Raw genomic sequence first — 19,834 nt, 5'->3', positions numbered from 1 at the left:
GATCTAGAAATGGGATTCTTTTATGAAGGAACCTTTTCTTAAAGTGAGAAAGCAGCTTTCCTTGCCAGCCAAGGGACCCATTATTTCTGTCAGGCGTTCTCAGTGGGGCCTCATCATTTTCTGTTTCTGGCAGAACTCTGGTCCTATAGGAAATTCCTAATGAAAAAAAGAAGAAACATGTTTACCTTTTTTTTTTAAGGGTAGCTTTAATTTAATAATATGTCATAATGCATCTTATCAAGATCATTCAGGCTACAAAATACACTAGGCTCCCATATTTAAGCATCTAAGCTCAGTTCCTGACACATGGTAGCCATTTAATAAATGCCTTGTCAAATGAATTGTTGAAAGATTTAGCTAACACAGGGAAGAAAACAAAATTATTGAAATATTTGTTAAAGCATTTCAACCTGAGCACTTTTTTGTGGTCGGGGTGGGGTGGGGGGCTTTTTTTCTGCAGGCATTTAATGTGAATGTAAACATATAAACGTGTCTTTTGTTGCTGAACTTCTTACTAATGAAAGTACAATTAAGGTCCAAATCTTCATGTCCAAACGTTCTACAGGGAACATTCTTGTTCAGCCATGGGTGGAGGTACCTGTAAGACCCCTCCAATTCAATGATTCAGTGATTCTTTTCTGGATCTATTCTTCCAGTGATTTCCATTTGGCCAAGTATAGGTTTATGTTCTTATTTAAGAGAAATTCTTTTGCAGGTTTCTTTTACTTAACTAACATTTATATAGGGCTTACTATGTACTGAGCATTGTGCTAAGTGTTTTACAGTTATTATCTTATTTGATGATCCAGAGAAAATAAGTTGGATGAAGTTTTCATTGTAATAAAAAAAAAATGAACATAATTTAAATGAGAGGCAGCCTTAGAGTTAGGAAGACATGGATACGCCAGCTAGCTCTGTCTGACTCATACTGGTTTTGTAACAGTGGCAAGTCACTCAATTTCGCCCTGCTCTGGCCTACTCCACAACTTTTCGCATGAACTGCTGAGCTGCATCGGTGGAGGGAGTTTCCATGCCAAGAGTTCCTCTGCTCTGATTAAATTACAGATCTGGAACACACACACACACATATACACGTACATACACACATACATATTTGTATATGTCAGTATGTGTATACATATATATGTATATGAATATTCTTAAATGAACATAATCTTAAATTCATGTTTTTCATTTCCTCTTATCTCCTGGACATATCTACTTGGACTCCCACTCAAATTTAATATCTCCAGAATTGATCTCATCAGGTTCTCTCATACCTCCCCCAAAAAATCTCTTTCATGTCAGAACATACAATGCTACTGATGATAACTCATTCCCTCTTCTGCCCTTTATCTCCAGGTCCCACTCCATCTCCACATTTAATCAGTTGCTATGTCTTTGCTTTTCGATACCTTCTCTCCATTCCTGCTGACAACACTAGCTGAATCTTCATAACTCCTCCCTGAACGGGACAGTGCCCCCACCCCCACCCCCCAGTCAGTCTCCATGCCTCTAGCCTCTCCTACCCCTCACTCCCCCAGGTAGTCCATCTTTTATACTGTTGCCAGATTAAGTTTCCTAAAGTACTACATACCCCCTTGCCTCTGAAATACACATCGAAGTTCCTTAGCTTATTCAAAACCCTGAATGATTTTGATTTTATCTTATCTGTCATTTCTTACCCCAAAAGCTAGCTCAGTTTGAATATTTCTTTCCCCAAACACATCCTTCATTTTATTTATTTATTTCATGTCCTTCCCTCAGCTTGTTCCCCTTCCTCTCCCCCTAAAATAGCCTCTCCTGGCCCTGTTCATCCGCCATATAACCTTCTCCATGAAGCCTTCCCTGACACCCCACCCCAACTGCCCAGCCTTAGCCAAAGATAATCTTTCCCTCATCTTAATTCCTGTAGTACTTTGTTAGGACTTAATGCACGCTCACAGTTTTTTATAGCTATTTATGTAGCTGTCATAACCTTCCCTTCCTTGTAAGCTCTGTGAAGTCAGGGCCATTGTTTTAGTCTTTCCCCTGTGGCTTCTAGCATGATTCCCTTGCATATAGCAACACTCTCAGTGGATAATTCTTAGATGAGTGAAAATGCCGTTGTGAAGCAATATGTGAAGCGATGTATGTTAGGTCCCAAGTTTGTGAATGCCAATGTGTAGAATGTCCCCAGTTTCTTATTTAGATTTTCTTTTTACTTTGGGTCAGGTGATTCACCCTTCTCCTGACTTCAGCCTGAATCAGCTTTCTGGATGCAGCTCCTTCTACCTGTGCCCTCCTTTCTGGTGTGGGAAGTTTTCTCTGCTGCCTTCTCTTCCTGTGAGTCTTCTTGCTTTTTTCCTACTCTTTCTCTACTCTTATCCTGTACTGCCTGTAATTTCTCACTCAGTATAAGTAATACTATGTATAACTGCCTAAAGATGTTGCCCAAGGCAGTTAGTTCATATCCTACCATGTAGAAGTCATTTATAGTTTCTCAGTTCTGTTTTTCGTGGAACTTAAAGTTATTCCCTTCCTTACACCCCTCCCCCCAAAAAAAAATCATCAAAAAACAAAAGATGTAATTTCCCTGCTTTTTATTGTTATAGTTCTATTAGACTTCTTTCTTCCTTCTAGGATGCTATGTAGCACTATATCTCTGATTAATCATGAGCATACACTTTGAAATCCACAGGTAATCCTCCCTGCCCCCTCATGTTACACTCAGTTTTAGCCCTTGCTTTAGCTCATGAAACCATTGGCCAAAGCTGCTAACCCACAAATAGCCTGAGAGCCATTTTGCCACATACTACCCACAGGGGAAATGGGCCCCGGGAGACTAGACAAAGAATTAGGAAGCTGAAAGAATAGGGGAAAGCCAAAGGACTAAGTCAGCTACAAACATCCTTCCCCTGAACAATGGGTGCCATTTTTAATGATTTTTATTCTGATAGAAAAAGTGAGACCACAAACAAGCAGCGCTGGAAAACATAATGGGTACTTTAGAATCTTGTGTCCAAGCAGAGTCAGAAGACATCTGGACCCTTAAGGACAGTGTGAGCAGGATTTTGTATCTGACAGAAGAGTAACTGGTATTTTCACACTTACCAAGTTGATCTCCACTGGAATCTTGGGGGGGGGGGGTGTATGCGTGCGTGCGTGTGCTTTACAAATATTATCTCCTATAATGTCTAAAAAAAAATTCTTTTCCTGGTGCTGTAGTCTTGCCAGAAAATTTGTAATTTCTAGTGTAACCAAAGCTAATATCTGCACCACTTGTCATTTCTGACCCAGGCCTTCTGATTTCCCCCTGGGTTCAGTTGTGGGAGGTGTTTCAGTTTACCTGGCTTAAAGTTCACCGGCAAATTCACCAGTACTTAAAACAGGCCCATGAGCCATGTTTTTAAGATGCACATTATCCACATTATCATCCAGCATTCTTTTCTTGGTTATCTTTTGGAGAAACACCTCCAGAAGAATCCTGTTATTAACTTTGTGAGAGCATTACTTAATAGAAGTGCTTAAAGAAGGGTCTTGGGTGTTGTCGTTCCACCTTTTCTGTGTATTTACACCTCTTCGATTTTGCTTTATGAGCAGCAAAAGTAAACTGTCACTATTTGCTGTAAATTGAAGCTTTTAATAACTATGTCTGTTCTACAACATTTGTCAGCTTTGAATATTCTGTCAGTAGAAAATAAAAATAGCAGGGAGATTCAGCCGCTGTGACACCGAGAATTTATCTGCTTATGCTCGAGCAAGGTAAAAAAAAAAAAGAGTCTTGAAGAATGAGCATTTGGCATTTTCCTTCAAATAATGTAAATGTGAACAAGCTATTCCTTAGAATAAGTTCCAGTTGCAAAGTTGTTGAGATAACGAAATGGAGAAGTCTTGTCATTAACCGAGGATTACCTTTCCGCCTAGACAGGAGAGCATGGCAGAAGCATGGATTCGTTCAGCAATTCCTTGTTTAGCAGAAACCTCAAAACTAAGTTCTCAGTAGGCAGCAAAAAAGACACAATATCCCACTGATGGAGACCTTGGTGTTTATAAAGTCTAAATTTTTAAACTGCTTTCTAGTAAAAATTCATGTGCTAAAGATGATTTTGGATAAAGTGAGTATAAAAAATTAATTTCTCTTGTAAAGATAGATAATTCGAGTAAATCAAATCAAAATAAATTCCATACTTTACATTTGTATTAGTAAATTATATGTTTCCATTATAAATAATATAACTTCCATTAAATATTAAGCAGATATTCACTGCTTAACTTTTTTTTAAATGACAAACAAAAAATTGCCTTTCAATCCTTGTTATTTTTGCTCACTCTTGATTTATTCATTTAAACTCCATTTCTGTCATTGTACCTCAGTTACCTTTTTTTATTTCTTTCCACTCCTACTCTCCAAGAAGAACCCATCTTTGTCATCATCATGACCCCTGAGCTTTCCTTGACCATCTACAGTGTGTATGGCCCTCTGCTAGTCACACTTAGCACAAACCAACACTGTTTTAAGTGAAGGCCCCAGTGTTAATAAAAAATTGCTAAGCCATATTGCGTGGCTTCAGCCATGTTCCTGTAAGCCTCTATTGTAATGGAAAGGTGATTAATGAGCCCATAGCTGGAAGCTGCCTCATTCCCCAGCTAGTCTTTAGTCACTCAAATATGACGCCTTCAACCTAAGGAAAATTGAAATGGTCTGTGGCGTACTAAAGAGGCTTAGGAAGGAGACGGTCCTTGCCTTACAGAGGTTTGTGTGTGATAGACATTCATAGGGCTTTTATTTTGATTTTGTTTTAAAGTTATTTCATGGGAAGAAGCATGGTGTGGTAGGAAAAACACTGCTGGGAAATGAAGGGTCTGGGTTCTAATCCTCTTCCCACTATTTCCTAGTCATGTGATTTTAGAATTTACATCTGTCCTTTCTGGGCTCAACTGTGAATTGTAAATAATGCTTCCAGGACTGCCTACTCCTTTGGGTGGTTGTGACAAGCTAAAGTAAATAATACCTGTGCAAACTAGCCCTTTAACCAGCCATACCACTGCCCAGCCAATACCCAGAAAAGATTTTAAAAAGAGGAAAAGATCTTTTATGTACAAAAATATTTAGAACAGCTTTTTTTTTTTTTTTTAGAAAAAATAGCAGCAGCAAACCTGGAAACTCGGAGGATGCCCAGCTATTGAGGAGTAGCTAAATAGGTTGTGGTATATGAATATGATGGTACATTACCGTGCAATAAGAAATGAGGAAGTGGGCAGTTTCAAAAATACAGGGAAATAATTTAAAAACTGATGCAGAATGCAAGGGTGTAAGACAACTCCAAAGGACTCACGATGGAAAGGGCTGTCCACATCCAGAGAAAGAATTACAGAGTCTGAATGGAGATTGAAGCAAACTACTTGCTCTCTCTTTTTGTTTTGTTTCTTCTTTCTCGTGGTTCATTCCATTGGTTGTAATTCTTCTTTACAACTTGACTGATGTTTAATATGAAGGTATGTGTAGAACCTATATGAGATTGCATGCCCCCTTGGGGGGCGGGGGTTGGAGAGAAGAGAGGGAGGGGGAGAAAATTCGGAACTCAAAAACGCATGAAACTGAATGTTGTAAACTAAAAATAAATTTAAATGAAAACCAAAAACTGTTGCAGAGTAAAGCCAGCAGGATCAGGGGTCGTGATGATGACCAAGATGAGTTTTTCTTGGAGAGTAGGAGTGGAAAGAAAGGAAAAAAAGGTAATCCAGGTACAGTGACAGAAATGGACCTTAAATGAATAAATCAAGAGTGAGAACAAACAACAATTTATAGTATAAATTGTAAGTTTTATTTATAAAATATAAATTTTATACTATAACATCAATATTATAAAAATGAAAAATTAGGAGAACTTTTATGAACTAATGAAGAATGAAATGAGCAGAACCAAGAGAATAATTGATATAATAACCACAGCACTGTAAAGACAAACAACTCTGAAAGCTGTAAGAACTGATGAACACAATGCTCATTCATGATTTCAGAGGGTCAGATGATGCAACAATCTGATGGATAGATTTAGGATACAGAATGAGACAAATTTGTTATGTAATAGCCAATGAGAGAATTTATTTTACTTGACTGTGCATATGTTTTCCTTTTCTTTTTCTTTCTTTAGTGGTATGGGGATGGGAGGGAGAAAAAATAGATTTCTCCTAATTTTTTTAAAAGAAAAAATAGCTGAAATGGGGTTCTAGAAATGTGAAATGTTGTACCTTCAGATGAGGTCTTTAACTGTTTTGTTTTGTTGCTAGAGACGGCTAACAAATGGAAGTAATCTGTTAATGTTCGTATTGTAAAAACAAAACACATCAGTAAAACTTAAAAAAGGAAAAACTGTAAAGCACTCTACACAGGTTAAAGTATCATTGTTAAGCAAACATATACTGTTATATTGATATGTGCTGGCTGTCTTCCTAATTTTAATTTGAAACAAATTTTACTGATATTAAAAATTAGAAAAAAATATGGTATTATTATGGTCTAAAGGGTCATGACAAATCAGTTGTTAAAGATGCTTCAGGTAATTCCTTTCCATTTTTTTGGAGGAAGTAAAATTTGTGAAAGTTTGTAATTTACAAATATTTCATAAATGCTGCCTGAATTGAATTAAACAACAGAGTGATTTATTTTACACACCTAAAACAGTGTTATATATGATAAATGTGTTCTCGATGATGGTAACTTGTATAGTTACAATGTCTCTATTAATTTTTTCTAAAATAAACTGTTCTTTACACCTTATATTAGAAATTGAACCAATGAGGTAGTTTCTAATGGAATTTAAGCATTCATACTTTGAAAATGATAGCCAACACTTACTATCCTTTCCTGTTTGCAAGATATAGTACACACAGCTTTAATAGCTTAAAACTGCACAAAGATTTTTGGGACACCCTGACCATACATACATACATACATATTATTTTTTTTTCACTTTAATTGGGTCCTACAGGTATTATTTACCCCATTTTACAAATGAAGATGTTGATGTTTACAGAAGTAATGCAGCTTTCACAAAGTAACGCATCTTGTAAGTGTCAAAGGCAGTATTTGAACCTAGGACTTCCTAACTCCATAGTAATCACTCTGTCCAGCACCTTGTGCTAAGCAGTTATTTTCAGCTGTTTATTGAATTCAATTATGTCCTAATTTCTGTAATTTAAAAATGCCCTGCTTTCTGTGGAGAATGTGAAAAGCTAGAAGGTAATAATTTGACTCTTTTGGATTTTCCCTTTCTTGGTACATAGGATAGTAATGACATGGCATTCATTTCTTTTAAAAGAAATGTTTAAATGGACACCAGTTCTTCATGACTACAAAGTTAACATTTCTGGAGGGGAGAGAAAGAAAGACTGGAGTAGGGGTGGGAGGGATTCTTTTCCCTTTTGGAAAAGCTTATTTAATTAATGACCTACTTCTAGGCACATACCTCAAGTCAGAGCTGGAAAGTTCCCATACCAAAATGTGAAATACCAAAATATTTGTAGCTGTACTTTTTGTAGTACTTAAAACAAAAATAACCTGGAAAGAAGGTGGGTGCCCATCAGTTGGGTATAGTCGAACAAATTGTTGTAGATAACATTTAAAATGTGAGATAATTATAATTTTATTGGGGGGATTGTTTTTTTATTTTTAATTAAATTTTAAGTTTATTTTTAGTTTACATCATTCATTTCCACAAGATTTTGAGTTACAAATTTTCTCCCCATTTTTCCCCTACCCACCACCCCAAAACAGCCATCCCACTGAATATCCCCTCCCTCAATCTGCTCTCTCCCATATCTTTCCCCATCCGCCCTCTGACTTTCCTTTAGGACAAGGTGGATCTCTATGCCCTAGTGCCTGTATATCTTATTTCCCATTTGCATGAAAATAATCATATATATATATATATATACATATATATATATATTTTTTAAACATTTGATTTTAAAACTTTGAATTCCAGATTCTTTCACTTCCTTCCTCATCACCCACCTTTACTGGGATGTGTAGCTATGCAAAACATTTCCATAGTGGATGTATTGTGAAAGACTGACCATATTTCCCTCCATCCTATCCTACCCCCACTTGTTCTATTCTCTGCTTTGATCCTGTCCCTTTTCAAAAGTGGGTGCTTCCAACTTCCCTCCCCCCCAGCCTGTCCTCCCTTCCATCATTCTTCCTCTTATCCCCTTCCCCCCTACTCTTCTGTAGGGTGAGATAACCCTATTTAGTGTGTATGTCATTCCCTCCCTAAAAAAATTCAATGAGAGTAATGTTGACTCATTCCCTTTTGCCTTCCTGTTCTTCCCCTCCATTGTACCAGTTTTCCCTTGCCTCTTCTATGATTATTGTAATTCTTAAAGTATATGGTTTGATGTTGTAGGTATAAATGATAGGACTTCAATATGGAGTTGCTTTGTCCACGTGCTGTTAATGAGCCATAAAAGCAGTGACAGTTTACACTTTTCCATTACCCTGACTGATTCTGAGCCTCCTTTGTTAAAGGAGTTAAACATTTAATTGAGGGGCAGCCAGGTAGCACAGCGAGTAAGAGCACCAGCTCCAGTGTTGAGAAGACCTGGAGATCGAATCCCAGGCTCAGACACTTAGCACCCACCCAGAAACACCTGGCTGTGTAACCTTGAGCAAGTTACTTAACCCCAATTGCTTAGGGGCGGCCAGGTGGCTCAGCAAGTAAGAGCACTGGCTCCAGTGTCGGGATGACCTGGATCAAATCCAGGCTCAGATACTCAGCACCACACCCAGAAATAACTGGCCGTGTAACCTTGAGCAAGTTACTTAACCCTGATTGCTTAAAAAACAAAAAAACGTTTAATTGAAACTCCTAACTGACTATAGTGGCTATAAGCCACACTCATCTCTGGGGTCACTAATTGCCAACACAAATATTTACCCAGATTCTGGTCCCAGTAAGGAAACTCCCCCGACCTCAACCTATCAGTAAGTGATCTGGGAACTTTGCCTACTTTATCTAAGTCTGATTACGAATGCTCTTCCCATACCTCTATCTATCTATCTATCTATCTATCTAAAAGTTTTATCTATGTAATAAATATATATTTCATTTTTATAATAAATGTTTATTGACTGATCACATCTGGCATCGATTACCTGTTATCACCCAAACCCTTTTTTAAGGTATTCTTACCTGTTCCGGTTATGTACTTTCAGCATTGCATGTACATGTCTCTGTCCCCCTCAAGTTGAGTGAGTTTCTTTGCATTTGAGGGGCCAAACCTCTGTCCATCTGTACTGCCATATAGTGCACGTGTGTATGTGTATGCTTTTTTTTGTCTGCTTTTTGCAATGCCTAATAATAAAGCTCATTCTGGAATACCAATTTCCTTTGAATTCCTAAACCCCCATTTTTGCTCTGACACAAACTGTGAGGCCCAATCTAACTGAATATCACTACATTCCAGAACATAGTGAAATGATGAATATTAGGAAAAACAAACATGGGAAGATTTTTATGAACTGATGCAGAGCAAAGTAAATATAACAAGAAGAGTGTACCCAGAGGAAACACCACAGCCAAAATGGAGCTGAACTCAAGTTAATTACAATGACCAGTGTCCGTTTCAGTGAGCACATGATGAAACAGAAGCTCCCTTCTCTCTCTAGAGATGGGGGGTTCTACAGGTTCAAAATGGTTATTATGCTATTGGATGCTGTTGTTTTGATGGTCAGTTTTCAGTAATAGTTTGTGGATGAGGTACTCAGGTTGTGTACAGGAAAATACTGATCTGAAAAAACAAAGGCATCAATAAAACTTTTTTTTAATTAGCTAATTAATAAGCTGCTACTTATATTAATTAGTCATATTAATTAATTAGTTCATATTTGGAAGAAAGGAGAACATCAGAATCACAGATTTGCAACTGGAACAAGGCAACTGAAGCCCAGAAGAGTGAAGGGTCTTCCTAGTTTAACTGAGGCAGTAGTCAGATGTGGGTCCCTCTCTCTCTAATTTCCTTGTTCTCTTCAGTGCACCAAAATGGAGAATGGTTATCAGAGGGTGAATTAGAAAAAGAGGACAGTAAACAGGAACAGCCCAGGGATAACTCTCCAGTGGGAGAGAGGAGTGGACAGCCACACATAACTTTGGAAAGAAGATTTATTCAGTTCTGAGGATCTCCCACAGTCTGAATGGACTTCTTCCCTCATCTGTAAAGGTTCAGCCCACTTCAGTTTTATAATAGTTTGAACTGGTAGCGAGGCTCAGTACAGGCGATGTGTGGTAGTGGTTCCATTTTTGTTGTTGCTGTTCTTTAAGAATTATAAAAGGAAAATTGCTTTCATCACTGGAAGGAGAAATCCTTGGCCTATTAAATAGGCCACTCAAAGGGAAACATGTTGTTTTTCTTTTAGAATCAAAGTTCTAGTGGATTCCTTTTAGCTACTTAAATACCTCCAAACAGCTCTGCTGACCACAGAAAAGAGACTGCAAAGCACAATAAAAATTACTTGGTTTTCGCTTTCAGGAACTTCCTCCTACCAGCAGTCTCAAAGAACGCTTTATTTTCACCTTCCCAACAGACTGATCAAGTAGCATTTTGTACTATAGTTATCTGCATAGGTGTTATTCCCCTTTTAGATTAGAAACTCTAGAAGGACAGAGATGAAGTTTTCTCTTACTCAGACCTTGGACCCCCAGTGTTTCAAATGGTGTTCACCACACAGTTAATACTTAATAATGCCTGTTGAACTGAATATGACTAGTATAATCACACTGTTAAGACTAGTTGCTTAATGTCAGTTCCCATGATCAGCCCAGTCTATTACTGTTATTGTGACTGAAACCCCAAATCAATTGCAAAATTCCCTTTTAATGCCTTTCAAAGTCTTAGGTTTGCTTAACTGATTTGCTCAGGGTCACATAGCCATTATGTGTGAAAGGCATGACTAGAACCCAAGTCATCTTGGCTCAGTGGCTGGCTCTTTACTCACTGTATAGTTCTGCCTTTCGTTCTAAAATAGTCTTTAGATGCCCTATTTAAGTTTCACCCCTTAATGCTCCCAAATTACTTGGTGGTAGAGGCACTTACAATAAGCTTTCACAGGATCCTAGAGCTGAGAGCACCATCAGAGCCCACCATACCAGGACCTGGAGATCTCATGCAACAGCCCTGAAAAGAGAACAGCCCTGCTTTACTTGGAGACCTCTAGTGAGGAGGAACCTACTGGCTGGTGAGACAACCAGTCTGTTTTTGCTTTTTTTCTTCTTCTGTAGATCAAGCTTATGCCATCTCTCTGCAACCTCCACCTATCATTTTTACTTATTAGACCTTAGACCAAGCAGAGCTAGTCGAGATAGCAAAGAGAGGCAATCACAAATAATAACAACAATGATACTCACTGTTGTTGAGTCCTTATAGTAATACAGCAGAGTAGTTGGAAGAAATTATCCCTCTTTTGTAGATGAGGAGCTAAGCTTATTTAGGTCACGTGACTTGCCTAAAACTCATTTGTGCCAATATTCCTGGAGTCAATCTGGAATTGTCTTGATGAGTCCTTACATGTTCTAGGAGGGGCATTAGAAGATATATAGCTGGCCTGGATCCAGAACCTAATGATGTTACATGTTGTTGGTTTTTTTCCTGGTCATTTTTAAAAATTAACTTATTTTTAATTTTCAACATTCATTTCCAGAAGTATTGAGTTTAAAATTTTCTCTTCTTCAAAACAGCATGCAATCTGATATAAACTCTACATATACATACATATTAAACATCTTTTTACATTAGTCATCTTGTAAAGAAGAATTATAACCAATGGGATGAATAACGAGAAAGAAGCGACAGAGCACAGAGAGTGCAAATGGTATGCTTTGATCTTCATTCAGAATCCATGATTCTTTTCTCTGGATGTGGGTAGCATTTTCCATCATGAACCTTTTGGAGTTTTCTTAGAACCTCGCATTGCTGAGAAAGGCTAAATCTGTCAAAGTCATCACACAGTGTAACTGTAACTGTGAACAGTGTTCTCCTGGTTCTGCTCACCTCACTCAGCATCAGTTCATATAAGTCTTTCCAGGTTTTTCTGAAGTCTGCCTGCTTATTTCGTATAGCACAGTAGTATTCAATTGCATTCATATACCAAAATGTGTTGTTTATTTTTGTTAAATCCATTCACTGGAATTCCTGGTGACATGAAATTCAGCCTTAGATCGTGCAGTAAAGATTTTATATGCTGTGGAAATTTAGGAAGAAAACACAAATATGTAACATAGTTCAAAGGGGCTGGACCTGTGAATCAAGAGATAAATGTGATAGTTCCAGCTTTGTCACCCACAGTGTCTTTGCCTCAGGCATGTCACCAATTGCTATCAATATGTTCATGGAAAGCAAAAAATGTTAAAATAATGGTCTATGAAGTCCTTTCCAGCTCTTTATTCACTGTAGAGTTGTGCTTTCCTTTCTAAAATAGTCTTTAGGAAGAGCTCCAAAATGCCCTATTTAAGTTTTAACCCTTAAGGATTGATGAGTATGTGATTTTATGAGATGTTTGGATTGGATCACCAAATATAGAATTTTTAAGGAAATTTTATTAATATTTTGGTTTGTGAAGTGTGTCACTCATCTTTATACATAACCATGTCTTTCCCCTGCTCAAGAAACTTTAATGTCTCTCTGTTGTCTAATTCTAATGTCTCATCATGACATGGAACAGAGTCCAAGTTCTCCTTGAGCTCAAATAGAAAGGCTTCAGATACATGCCCAGCAGCAGGCAGAATGTGAAGCTGTCTGAGGATCAGTTGGATAAAGTCATTCAGTCATCAGTTATGTAGCCAGGCACTGTGCTAAATCCTGGAGATACAAGAAAAAACAAAAGAGGGGTGGCCAGGTGGCTCAGCGAGTAAGAGCACCGGCTCCAGTGTTGGGATGACCTGGAGATCTAATCCCGGGCTCAGACACTCAGCCCCACACCCAGAAATAACTGGCCGTGTAACCTTGAGCAAGTTACCTAACCCCGATTGCTTAAAAAAAAAAAAGAAAAGAAAAGAAAAAACAAAAGAGCCCCTGCTCTCAAGCAATTTCCAGTCTAATGTGGACGACAACATGCAAACAACTATGTAGCAACAAGATAGAGACAGGAAAAATTAGAGATAATCATAGAGGAAAGGCACTAGAATTAAGCAAGGTTGGTCACTGGTTGATGAGTTCTTTGCCCAAGGTGACCATATTTTGTGAGGGTAAAGATTTTATTCCAGGAAGTAAAGTGTGTTCCAGAGGGATCTCTCTCTCTCTCTCTCTCTCTCTCTCTCTCTCTCTCTCTCTCTCTCACACACACACACACACACACACACACACACACACACACACAGTACTCTTCTGCTACTTAGAATATCTCCAAAATAATATATGAAGAAGCTTACTTTTAACAGCCTTGACTGACCTAAATCCTTATTTATGTTTACTGAATTTGCAACTCTGACATGATATTTTAGAAAGCCATGAAAAATTATTTTTTCCATTGGTTATGTGGTTGATGGTTTGAGGAGAAATAGATTTATATTTTGAAAGCATTACAGATTTTGTAGCACTTCAGTGGGGGAAAAATATGCCTATGAAGAAGGATGCTAGAAAATCATAGGTATTCAAAAATCACAGATTCTATTTGACTGTTTCCTATAAATATAATTAGGTCCATAATTAGTTTTCCAGATTGTTTTCATGAAGAAAAAAAAATGCTGCTGCAAAAACATCATTAGGTATTAATTAGTTCATAGCATATACCGGCATCTTGCCTAAATGTTGTTTCAAGCACTGAACTGTGCCTGGTAAAAATCTTTTTCTTCCTACTCTTCTCTTTCCCTTCTCCCATGAACATTAACTCAGGTTTCCCAAGTCCTCAGGTATCCCTGTCCTCTTAACTGTGGTATTTTAGAAGAATTCTTTAGGGGATTAAAGAGCAGCATAAGATTAATCAAGGAAAAGGATAGCCATCAAATTGATGGGACAAAAGCAAAAGATGCCCTGGCCCACTCCAAGTTGCTGAGCCCCTTTTTGAGGGGGCGGGAAGGCAGTGGGCCTGACGATTCCAACTTGAATTAAATAATATACAGCTGGGGCGGCTAGGTGTCGCAGTGAGTAAAGCACTGGCCCTGGAGTCAGGAGGACCCAAGTTCAGTTCCAGCCTCAGACACTTAACACCCACACGAAAACAACTAGCCGTGTAACCTTGGGCAAGTTACTTAACCCCAGTTGCCCTCCAAAAGGCAAAAAAAAAAAAAAAAAAAGAATAATATACAGCAGAAGGAAATTTAAAATTTGCCTCCATATATGGGTGACTGACAATGATGTAACTATCGAGAAGGCATTGATTTTTTAGTGTTTTGAGAGTGAAGATATGATATATAAACTGATATATAAATGATATATCATTATAAATATAAAATGATATATAAAAATATGATATATAAATATATAAACAAATAAATCATTATTAGAGTATACAGTAAGATAAGCACTTGCGTGCTTCTCCAGAATTCTAATTTCAGATATAAAAGTGCAATTTATGACTTTGAGAAAGCTCTTAAGAAACATTAGCATAAATTAAATGTGTGTTTATAACATGTGCTAAGACTATATTGAGTTAATGACTGCTTTCAGTATGGTAGGAGTTCAAGCTGTAACTTGTAAATTACAAGCTGTAAATGTTTTAATATTTTCATATGTCTACCAGAAACCCCTATAATTTGGAACATAGCCATCATAATCTGAGGTGTCCATTTTGGTGTCTTTTTCCAGGTAGTTAATAATATTCATGGTCTCTTTCAGTAAGTGTTATATGTTTGGCTGACATCATCCCATCTTTCAATTAATGATCATTTATTAAGTGCCTGCTGTCAGCAAGGCATTGTGCTAGAAGCCAGCAGTTAACAAAAATAATAGATAATCAATTCCTTTCCTTAAAGAAATATACCATATCCATAGAGGAGTAAATTAAATGAAAGATATGTACAAAATAAATACACATGGGGGGGTGCAGAAAAGGGGTAACAATGGGGGGGTAATTGAGAAAGTCTTCTTAAAGGAGGTGGCACCTGAACTGAACCTTGAAATAATAGAGATTCAAGGAGGCATTAACAAGAAGAGCATTGGAGGCATGAAGGATTGGGGAGTAGCTAATATATAAACTCATGGAGATAGGAGGGAGCAGTAATTAGGACAATTTGGCTGGATTGTAGAGTTAATGAAGGGGAGCGATGTGTAATCAAACTGAACAATAGGCTGGAGCACCACTCTAAAGGGAATTAAATTCTCAAAACATCAGGGTTTTTTGGGGGGGTGGGGTCGTAGTGGTGGATAGTTTATTTTTGAACCCATTGAATTTGAGATACCTGTGGGACATCCTGGTGGAGAAGTCCAGCAGACAGCCAGAGGTGTACATTAAATAGACCTGTAGCTCTCCAAATCACTCTCCTAGGACCTTGGGGTTGGGCATTGTGGGACTGGATGAAGTATTTGCATGATGACCTGCCATACTTCCTGCCATTAAATTCTCTAAGTGGTAATGCTGGAATGTATAGCAGGACATAAGCCTTTTGAGAAACTATCCTTGTTTCCAAAAAATGCTGTTCTTTTCTTTCATCTTCTGAGTAAAGTGCATTATAAATAAGAACAAAACATGTATAAGAAAAGACTTTTTGACAGCTTTAAGGCTTATCTTTTATTCTCTTATAAATGGTATTTGAATTTTAAGCATCAATTATTGTTTAGTGAATAAACATGAACATTAGAAATCATGAGTTGAGCAAAAAAAGTATGAAGAAATTAAAAATCAGCTATTTGTTAGGACTTGTGGAATGTAATGACATGTCTTTTACAAATAACTTACCAGGATTTGTGCTTTTACATAGATTGTTGTTATTGCAGGGTTCTTTGGGTGGGTGGATGAGGGATAGTCATCTGTTTGGACAGAAAGGAATGCTTTAAATTGGATTTCAAGAATAAATATGATGATCTAATTTCACATTATATTTGTGTTTGGCCAAAGTCAAAGCAGACATTCCCATTTTCACTTGCACATATATCTGAGAACATGTATGTAAATTAGTAGCCAAGAACTGGCTCTTGGCCAAAAGCATATGGAAGTCACTCGCTGACTGACAAGGTCGGGAATCCAGGCATTATTACTAGATAACAGGTTACTTAGGATGAGGAAATTAGAGCTGCTAGGGCCCTTTAGATATCATCCATGCTGTGCTCTCATTTAAGGAGCCTGAACCCTCAGGAGGTAATATGTCCAAGGTCATGTGGGTGGGAAGTGGCAATTCCCAGATCACTCACTACCTTATTTAACCTTGGTAATGTCAATAGTGGAACAGTTGTCTTTCTATTTTAAGCACGACCTCCCTCAATGTGCCATTACCTTTCTGACATCTCTTTTATGTGCCCCTTCTTCTGACACAAAAGCCACCCCGGTGCAGCTACCCATCACCTCATGGCTGGATCATTGCCTTTGTTTTCTGGTTGGTCTCCCTGCCTCAGGCCTCTCCTAACCCCACTGCACTTTCCACTCAGCTGACAGATTGATCTTCCTCAAACACAGGTCTGACCATAGCAACCCCCACCTCACCCCATTCAATAAAGTATGGTAACTCCTCATTACCTTCAGGATCAAGTATGAGCCTCAATTTGGCCTTCAAAGCCCTTCATAACCAGGCCCCTTCTCAGAAACCTCTCTGGTCTTCTTACACCTCATTGCCTTACATGAATTCCTCAATCCAGTGACACTGTCCTCCATGATCTTCTGTAGACACATATTTCTTCTTCAGATTCTGAGCATTTTCTCTGCTATCCCCCTTGCCTGAAATGTCCTAGCTCCCCAGAATCCCTTCTGTCTTCGTCTTTCTTAATCATAGTGCTTTCCTTCTGAGAGTATCTGTAATTCATCTTGTATGTGGATCTAATCAATAGATCAGTATAGATATGTAGAATCTCATGTTTGATTCTGGAGGGATAAGGAGCCTTTGGAGTTTATTGAGTGGGGGAGGTGGGTGATGTGTTCAGACCTATGTTTTAGGAAGAGTTACATATACTTACATGTAACTATTATCAAGAAATATATCACAATTATATATTGATAACCAATGGATTATGTAAACATGGGAATGTGTTTATGTATGTATACACACATATCTGTATGGCACATGTTTATTTGTATGTCGTCTCCCACATTGGATTTTGAGTTTCTTGAGAGCAGGGCCACTGTATTTGTCTTTGTATCCCTAGTGCTCAGCACAGTGAGCTGGCATGTTATTGTTGATGGTGACGATGACGTTCAATTGTGTCCCACTCTTCATGACGCCACAAACCACATTGGCGCTAATGGACCAAATCACACCAAGGTGGTCCATGGGGTTTTCTTGGCAAAGATCCTGGAGTGGTTTGCTTTTTCCATCTCCAGTGGATTAAGACAAACAGAAGTTAAGTGAGTTGCCCAGGGTCCTAGTAAATGTCTAAGGATAGATTTGAACTCAGGTCTTTCTGACTCCAGGCCCAGTGTTCTATCCACTGAGCTGTATGTAGTAGGTGCTTAATAAATGGTAGTTGACTGACTGAGTTGGTTATATATCATAAAATGGAGACAAGTTGACAAAAATAAACAAAAGATTGATACTTTGTACAGTGTATCATTTAAAATATTTGAGTGGAGAAAGAAGGGGAAATTCCTAGGTTTTTACAGTGTGTGTGTGTGTTTCTGTGTGCATGTATTTAAATTCTAGATTCCTTGTTGCAAATCTCTGTCTGCCTTTTAGGAGCCTGCTTTCTGCAGCTCCCTAGAACATATACCATTGGTTTTGGTGACCAGAATTTCATATATTTGGACCTATGACTGGCACAACTGGTAAATGAGTAATATAGCCAGTAAAAGTAATGCTTAACAAAATAAACACAAACTTCATGTTAATTTGAATAAACAGTTGTTCAAACATATGAAATGAATAAACCAAACATATGTGATCTTTAAACAAAAAATGAGACAGTAAAGATGTGCATTTCTGAGAGGCAACTTGACCTTGATGTGGAAGTTTCCCCCTTTGCTTTCATGTTGGGTGTGATTATTTACTTTCCCATGCCTGCGGAACACATGTTCCTCTGATCTTCATTTTTAATACCTACCCCAGTCAAAATAGGTTTTTGCAGTTTGTTCTTGGTTTTTTTGTTTGTTTGGTTTTGGTTTTTGGCCAGACCTGTGATTTCATTTGTGGAGGGAACTTCTAGGTAAACTTCCTCTACCAATGTGGATGAGTCACTGCCCTGCAACTTAGAGAATTCAAGTTGTTGTTGCAGTTGTATTCTCCATGACCCCTTTTGGGGTTTTCTTGGCAGAGATACTGGAGTGGTTTGCCATTTCCTTCTCTGGGTCATTTTTACAGATGAGGAAACTGAGGTAAATGGGGTTAAGTGACTTGCCCAGGGTCACACAACTAGGACATGTCTGAGGCCAGATTTGAAATCATTGAGATGAGTCTTCCAGACTCCAGGCCCAGCACTCTGTGCACTGCAGTGCCCCCAGCTGCCCATGAAATTCTAAGGGCTGCCTGCTAAACTGAGGCCAGTGTGTGCCAGTAGAATATGAGCTCTTGTAGGAAAGGGACTGTCTTTCCCATATCTGTGTTCCTGGCTTTTAGGACAGTGACTGGTTCTTAATGGGCACTTAATCAAACACTTAAATGGAAAATATAATATTACTTCCCTGGAATGATATTTCATAATGAATACCTGGAAGTATGATGGTGTGATACAAATGACAGGGATTTCTGTTAGATGTATCAAAAATCTCAAGTACATGACTTTGTCCTGTTCCACTCCCCTGAGGCCCTAGAAACTTAAGTGACTTGTCCAAGGTGCTGAAAGTCCTAAAGGTCAGAGGTAGGATTTGCTTGCAGAGACAGTAGTTTTGCGTCTGTATCATAGCCTCTCCACCCAAACAGTGAGCAAACAGAGCCCAGCATACTACTAATTGCCTTTGTTGGCTTGCTGATGGCACATTACACTCCTGTGCATTTGCTTAACTTTCTAGTTTAACCCAAGCTGCAGATGTGAAAGATTAAACTTGTAGTAAAGAATCTCTAACTCCTAACCTTGTAAATGCCCAATGCTAGATCAGCTGCTATTAATATAGTGTTGGGATTTGGTATTAAACCTTGCAGGCCTAAATATATTGTCTCATTTATATATTAAAAAATACAACTTCTGAGCACTTATTTTAAACTTGCGGGTGAGATAAAACATGAGCCGGCTCGCCCGTTCCTGGGTGCTAAACTGAGTGTCGGCATGAATTGCAGTGTTGCTGTAAATATTGCAGACCACAGACAGGTAGGTGCAGTAGGAAAAACCAGAACAAATTCTTGAGATGCCAATATTGTCACAAAGTCTCCATGCCGAATGAAGTTGTTTGACAAAGTGTTTCCCTGGTGATTTGGCTGCAGATGAAAATGTCTTCAGCAATAAAATTTCGTGCTTGAGCCTCAGCCCTGTGCACTCATCAGTCAGCAAATGACATATCAAGGATCTTTTTTTTGCCGGATTAGTTAATATGTTGGCAGAAATATGGGAAACACTGGTATACCTCAGAATTTCTCTGCATGGTATTTTCCCCTACCTTTTTACACATAAGTTTATTTTACCAAACATTTTAATAAATACAGATTTTATTACAATCAATAGCATTGCACTAGAACCAGGAAGGAAAAGGTGGGCTTTTAAAAATTATTTTTATTGCAAAGGTTTTCATAGTTGCCAATAGTTGAAGACTTATAATGGTGTGTGAGCCATAATAAGGCTTTGCAAG

The 19,834-nt window shown here is 38.2% G+C and overlaps 1 protein-coding gene across 3 annotated transcripts in view; it reads left to right on the top strand.

Annotated features, from left to right (window-relative positions):
• Positions 1-19,834, top strand: part of RSU1 (Ras suppressor protein 1) — a 245,625-nt gene that overhangs the window by 164,517 nt on the left and 61,274 nt on the right. The window contains exon 9 of one of the 3 annotated variants that reach the window (XM_069086255.1): positions 5,120-5,138. The exons of the other annotated variants lie outside the window; for them this stretch is intronic. Coding sequence (XP_068942356.1) covers position 5,120 — 1 coding nt within the window. The 3' untranslated portion in view covers positions 5,121-5,138. Of the gene's footprint in view, positions 1-5,119; positions 5,139-19,834 lie in introns of those variants that run through there. 3 annotated transcript variants of the gene reach the window in all.

This window comes from Petaurus breviceps, unplaced genomic scaffold, assembly GCF_028583685.1.
Source record: "Petaurus breviceps papuanus isolate PSGF00001 unplaced genomic scaffold, PetGlider_PUasm1.0 178, whole genome shotgun sequence".
Lineage (NCBI taxonomy): Eukaryota > Metazoa > Chordata > Mammalia > Diprotodontia > Petauridae > Petaurus > Petaurus breviceps.
The sequence above is the reverse complement of the archived record's forward strand: the minus strand, read 5'-3'. Positions and strand labels throughout refer to the sequence as shown.